The 6,426-nt window shown below is 34.1% G+C and overlaps 1 protein-coding gene across 1 annotated transcript; it reads right to left on the bottom strand.

Annotated features, from left to right (window-relative positions):
* Window positions 1-2,123: 2,123 nt before the first annotated feature.
* Window positions 2,124-5,482, bottom strand: LOC132746278 (17-beta-hydroxysteroid dehydrogenase type 6-like). Its single transcript, XM_060735383.1, has 5 exons — window positions 5,194-5,482; window positions 4,419-4,625; window positions 3,765-3,947; window positions 3,358-3,490; window positions 2,124-2,988 (listed from the first exon to the last, which is right to left on the bottom strand). The coding sequence occupies exons 1-5, from the start codon at window positions 5,309-5,311 to the stop codon at window positions 2,640-2,642; spliced, it is 990 nt and encodes a 329-aa protein (XP_060591366.1). The 5' UTR covers window positions 5,312-5,482; the 3' UTR covers window positions 2,124-2,639.
* Between the last annotated feature and the right edge of the window lie 944 nt (window positions 5,483-6,426).

Genomic DNA, 6,426 nt, shown 5'->3' with positions numbered 1-6,426 from the left:
GAACGCATGTTCCGCATGGCTGGCTCCAAGGTCAAGGTCACAGTGACATTAACATTGAAAATCCTGTCCGCTCTGTAACTCTTCAACCCTTTGAAGAATTTTGATGAAACTTCAGACAAATGTTTACCACATCAAGATGACGTGCAGAACGCATGTTCCGCATGGCTGGCTCCAAGGTCAAGGTCACAGTGACATTAACAAAAATTGAAAATCCTGTCCGCTCTGTAATCTCTTCAACCCTTTGAAGAATTTTGATGAAACTTCAGACAAATGTTTACCACATCAAGATGACGTGCAGAACGCATGTTCCGCATGGCTGGCTCCAAGGTCAAGGTCACAGTGACATTAACATTGAAAATCCTGTCCGCTCTGTAACTCTTCAACCCTTGAAGAATTTTGATGAAACTTCAGACAAATGTTTACCACATCAAGATGACGTGCAGAACGCATGTTCCGCATGGCTGGCTCCAAGGTCAAGGTCACAGTGACATTAACATTGAAAAACGAAATCCTGTCCGCTCTGTAACTCTTCAACCCTTTGAAGAATTTTGATGAAACTTCAGACAAATGTTTACCACATCAAGATGACGTGCAGAACGCATGTTCCGCATGGCTGGCTCCAAGGTCAAGGTCACAGTGACATTAACATTGAAAATCCTGTCCGCTCTGTAACTCTTCAACCCTTTGAAGAATTTTTGATGAAAACTTCAGACAAATGTTTACCACATCAAGATGACGTGCAGAACGCATGTTCCGCATGGCTGGCTCCAAGGTCAAGGTCACAGTGACATTAACATTGAAAATCCTGTTTACATGATTTTAACTTGATTTGGCAGTCAAAGGTCATATCATCTTTGGAGGTAATTTAAAAAAGATATGATATATTATTTCATGTCTACTTTGTAACTTGTTTTTCATTATAAAGAATTATCAATATAATTATAGTGAACAAATTCTTCTGTGCTGAACTCGTCCTACATTTCTCAACGGATTTTGTTCAAACTTTCACAGAAGCTTTGTCATCAAGCACCCTGGCACATATTGTCGGGGTTTTGTGATTGGATAGTTTTTGACCTAATTATGGCCCTTTGTTTTTTTCCTTATACATAATATTATAGTGGAACACTTCTTCAGTGGCAATTCCTCCTACATTATTCATGTTTTACATTGCACATAGTTACATTGTTTGTTGCTTGTATTTGTATTTCAAATACAACATATTTATCTACAATGGTGATAATTGAAAACCTGGTTTCATGGCATTGCCATGTTTCTTGTTTTTCCTTGCACATACCATGACTCATGCCGTTCTGTAACAAAACATGGTCTTTCAAAGACCCTGACCAGAATTTGTCGGAAGAACAACTTTGGTATTATATAATTAGTCAAGATTTAATATTTCTTCCAAAAAAAACCTGATACACATGTCCATAAACTATTTATAGAAAATACAGATGTACAAATATTAGTAATGAATTTGTTCACAGTGTTTTACCCGCCATGTATTTATGTTATTGTATAAGAATTAATGATAAGTTATGCAAGATTTCTTACGTTCTATATATTGTTTTTTTATCTATAGAGTGGTAAGTGATGGAAATGTTTTGTTTAAAGACCATTCTGTACCAATTGGAATGTACAGTTGAGAAATATATGTCTCTCATAATTGTTAATTAACTAACTTAGTATACACTCTGACTTAGGTGGTCATTTTGTACATGGGGTACATGGTACAGTATTACTAGAATCTGTACCTTTTGCAGCACTTTTTCTGTACCAAAATCCTGCAAATTTGCATAATAGGTACAGTTTGAAAGTTTGATTTAGGGCATTTGCTTATTTTAGTGTTAGATACCATTTTATCACTTTTCTCTTTAATAAGTTTTCATAATCATATTATGCTCCTTTTTACATGATAAACAAACAACAGGATAACTTTTCCATGGTTGGTTCAAGTAAAACAATGATAGACACCATTCACATTCTACTGGGTAAATCCCTCTAGGATTTAATCTACAACAGTGTATTTTTCAAGCTTTTAGCTTATCTATAGATTGCCGTTACATTTCAAAACAACTCATTATACACACACAACAATATACAATAAAGAATAAAACGTTTGTTATGAGTTTGTTTATTTTCTTTTGAAACATATAAAAATGTAAACACATAATACGGGAAAAAAACAGTTGACAGTGTCACTAAGTGAGTATTAACAGTAATGGAATGTGTATGAAAAAAGATAGTGCACTTATACAAATACATGTATACCGTCAAAATAGTTTGAGTACTTTTTTGACAGCACATTTTGAGTGCAGAAGAACTAGAAATGTCAAGGTCACTGATTACCAATATGTTGTTTTTTCTATAATAAAAAACCCCAAAACAAACCCGTTTACAATCCTTTTGTAAATATCCTGATTTTGTGAAGCCTACATATTCCTATGTAAAATGCAGACAATGTGGCCGAGTATGAGATCAACTTGATTGAATATCATATCAAAATGGTAAGTTGGTAGACATGTTTACAACACTTGAGCAAATCTTTGTTTTTTATCATCAAAATAAATTATTTGAGCATATTAGTTTGAAAAGAAAAAAGGAAATTTAGTTTAATAACATGCGTTATGAAATAAATATTATGCCGATTTCTTTTTCCTCATTGAAAATGGGACACATGGTACTTTTAATTTCGTGTCCACACAATGGTCTAATACACAAGTAGGTTGTATCACAAATGAGTCGCTCATTAACTGTATTTTAAGACCTGGTACATAGCGTGTATATGGGTATTTAGCTGTAGCCGCGTGCATGAGATCATCTATCACTTGATATGTTCGTCTGCTTGACATTTGTAGGTTAGTCAACATTTTCTCTAAAAACGCGCGGAAATATGTGTCACCATAATCCACGCGGACGTTTTCGTCTGTCTCTGACCACATTTTCTGGTTCATCTGCACGTGGTAGTCACCGTCTGATATGGCTGTCCTAAAAAACGACAATATTTGTTTAATCAATCACTGACTTTTTTCTACGACCGGAAGAAAAAAAGACACGTTGCGTTGAAATTGAGAAAAAAGTAAATAAAACATCCAATTAGTTTGCTTTTATTTACTACATACGGAAGTTGGTGACATGCTGTTTCCAGACAGAGGGAAACCTATTTCCGTGAAATAAACAACTTGTTTACTTGATTCCTAAACGTGCCTACATTTCGAACAGAAGAAATAATTGAATTGTATTAACAGAGGATATTATTGCTGCCGATGAACAACATTCATGATGATCATTTCAAATAGAATGATCGAACTTTGCTTAATTCATTATGTAGCAAAAATGATGAAAATAGCTCACTACCTGTAAAGTTTTGGCTCTATACTAATGACCTTGACTCCGAACTTCCTCATTTCCCGCCTTAAACTGTCCGAGAATCCAATAAGACCGTATTTCGAGGCTGAATAAGCTGTAAAACCAGGCAATGCTAGTCGACCTGAAAAAAAGAACGTGATAAAGTATACATGTATTGAACTTGAATATAAAAAAGCACGGGCATCTGAGGTATTCATCTTCAAAAAATAGAAAGTCAGAGTATGAGTGAGAGATCGACTAAAATGCCTCAGAAACGTTAGCTTACTGGACTTGTAGGAAGATATTCCTCCTGTTTTAAAAATAATGATAAAAGTTCATGAAAGAAATAACATTATTTACAGGCCTACTGTAAGTGGACACACTAATTACTGCTGCATTCTTGTAATTTACACTACCTGCTAGACTAGATATAGTGATGACTCGGCCTTGTGCTTTCCTGACGAGAGGCAGACATGCTTTAGTTACCCTGATTGTCCCCATGAGATTCACACCTATCACTTTGTTATACGCGTCCATACTGCACCATTCGGTTTCAGCAAATACTGCAACACCGGCATTATTTACCACTGCCCATAAACCTGAAAACACAAACCGTCAAGATAGTATCCTTATAACCGCACATTACATAAAATTGCTAATTTTTGAATCTATACACAGCTGTGTCTAAACTTCATGACGTCAGACCAGGGACGTAACGTTACGCAATAAAATCCTCGTATGGATACTATAATATTCTATTTATCACATACCCAAAATAAAGACCGTTTAAAGTGCAAAAGAATATTTTTTCATCGACTCGGCGACTCGCCCATATTGCGTAATGCTAACATTTAGCCATATTTACACATTTTTTGCATAACGCAACAATGACGTAACGTCAAAATATATGCACGGGCGTGCAATACCTTTTTTACGGAGTCGCAAAAGCGAAACGGGTATGTGATGAAACTGTCTATGTTATCTTACGTCTATGAAAATATGCAACCAACTATAATGATGTACGTCACTCAACGTTAATGCAGAAAATAAGACACTCGACTTTTACTCACCCTTTTGAGACAGATTTTGGAACAATGTTTGTGTGGCGCTTTCCACAGATTTGTCGTTTGTAACATCAACTTGTAGGACGGTGACTTTGGAATAGGTCTGTAGTCGTTTAGCGCCATCACTCGCCGTATCCAGGCAACCTGCGTAAACTTCATACCCTTCCAAAGCTAGCTTACATGCTAACGTCTCACCAAAACCTCTGTCACAGCCTGTATAATTATGAATACTATATACATTGTACTTTAAAACTAGTAAAATTATGTTACATTTAAGTGGGGTCAAAAGTTTAAACGTAAAGAAATGAATAGAAAAAGCACTTGAATCAGAGGCATGCAGCACTTGTAGACTGACCTGTATCTATGACAACTTAGATACTCGATTTACTGGGACAGTGTCATAATCTATATAGTCTATAGTAACCAAAATCGTTATTATACAGTATACTGTAAACTGTACTGAACAGTACAGTGCGCGCTTATTTGAATTTAGTAGAGCTAATTATTTAAATAGTACTGTATGGTTTATGGTAATGAGCGAAAGGATAATATAATTATAGATCTATATCAAGAGTAAAGTATTTAAGTAGACATAAAGAATATTTGACGATGTTAATTACGCATACTATACATATAAAGTGTATTATACTTGAAATACAAAATATGCTGACATAATCATAAATGTAGATCTACACTGATGTAGTGTAATATTTGCCCTATATTTTTACACTGTTACTCCGCGTAAACTAGTGTATTGGTAACAAAACATACATGTACATACCCGTTATAAAAACAGCTCTGTCGCCTGCTTTAATATATTTCCGTCTTAGATACCAGTTAATTCCAAAACACAGAACTATTATTATCAAAAACGGAAATATCGCCAAAACCGGACACATTTTCTTCTGAGAGTATTGGAAAAACAGCAAACCGGTGCCACGGAATAAATTACATGTTATTATTTGAAATCGATCGCGTCAACACAATATGTACCCGTTAAATATTGCATTAAACCAGCAGTATTGATCTTTACGCTCTAGATATTCGCTTGTAAAGGTATTAACTGTGGACTAATTTTATTTAAGTCTGTACACGTTAAAAGTTTCATTGTAATCTAATCTTTTTATAAAATATCCGATATCGTTGCGGATATGGTAAGTGCATTTATTCGTTTCAACAGTGAAATATAAATAATATATCTACTATATAGTATGCTACTATACCAGTTTATATGATACACATGAAGTAGGGCCTAGTATTCATAAGTATTAATACCTTAAAAGACGTTTAAATAATTTGTATATACATTTGACCCTATTTATAACACAAAAATTGTCATTTCTAATAATTGAATCTAATTTGTTAACATTTTTACCATATATAATTCATCACGAAAAAGTTAAAACCGATCTTTTTTTCTTTGGAATTAAAACGTCATTATGTGCACGACAATTTTTTGCAGAAGTAATTTGATTATTTACATGAACAACTCAATTTTTCGAAATATTCTATTTCCGGGAAGGAAATAAAGATTTTACCAGGGGAATACATGCAATGCACGCATTAGTCCAGAAACTAGTTCAAATAAAACATTTTAGCATCTTTATAAGATCACATGTACATCTAAAAATGTCACACAATTTTATGATGATTGTAATATTTGTAATATTTTTAATTCAGTAAGTTAATTCACATTCTCCATTAGGCTGATACATGACATTTATACTGTATTTATAGCTGCCGTAATATTTCGCGCGCGCGTGTATGTCTGCGCCCCTGTGCGTGTGTGTTTTTTGTTTGTTTATTTGTTCTGTTGTTGTTGGTGCTTAATTTTTTGTTTGTTTGTTTGACGTTTGTTTGTAAGGTTTTATTTTTCTATTTTTTTTGCGGGGGGGGGGTTATAAATTTTCTACAGACATCAAAGTATACCTATAAATTTCTGAAAACAAGTGCATAATTTATAAAGATTTTATATTTAAAAAGAAATGTCTTGACATGTCTTTTGTATATGATT

The sequence above is a fragment of the Ruditapes philippinarum genome, unplaced genomic scaffold, assembly GCF_026571515.1.
Source record: "Ruditapes philippinarum isolate M1 unplaced genomic scaffold, ASM2657151v2 ctg3158_1_1_1_1, whole genome shotgun sequence".
NCBI lineage: Eukaryota > Metazoa > Mollusca > Bivalvia > Venerida > Veneridae > Ruditapes > Ruditapes philippinarum.
Note: the sequence above shows the minus strand (reverse complement) of the source record. Positions and strands in the feature narration are given on the sequence as shown.

Bases quoted from the DNA above. Each gene is read 5' to 3' on its own strand.
- LOC132746278 (XM_060735383.1), bottom strand. From the start codon at position 5,311: ATGTGTCCGGTTTTGGCGATATTTCCGTTTTTGATAATAATAGTTCTG. The intron at 3,948-4,418 runs GTGAGTAAAAGT...TTGTGTTTTCAG, and splicing joins CCAAAATCTGTCTCAAAAGG to GTTTATGGGCAGTGGTAAAT. The intron at 3,491-3,764 runs GTAGTGTAAATT...TCTTTTTTTCAG, and splicing joins CACTATATCTAGTCTAGCAG to GTCGACTAGCATTGCCTGGT.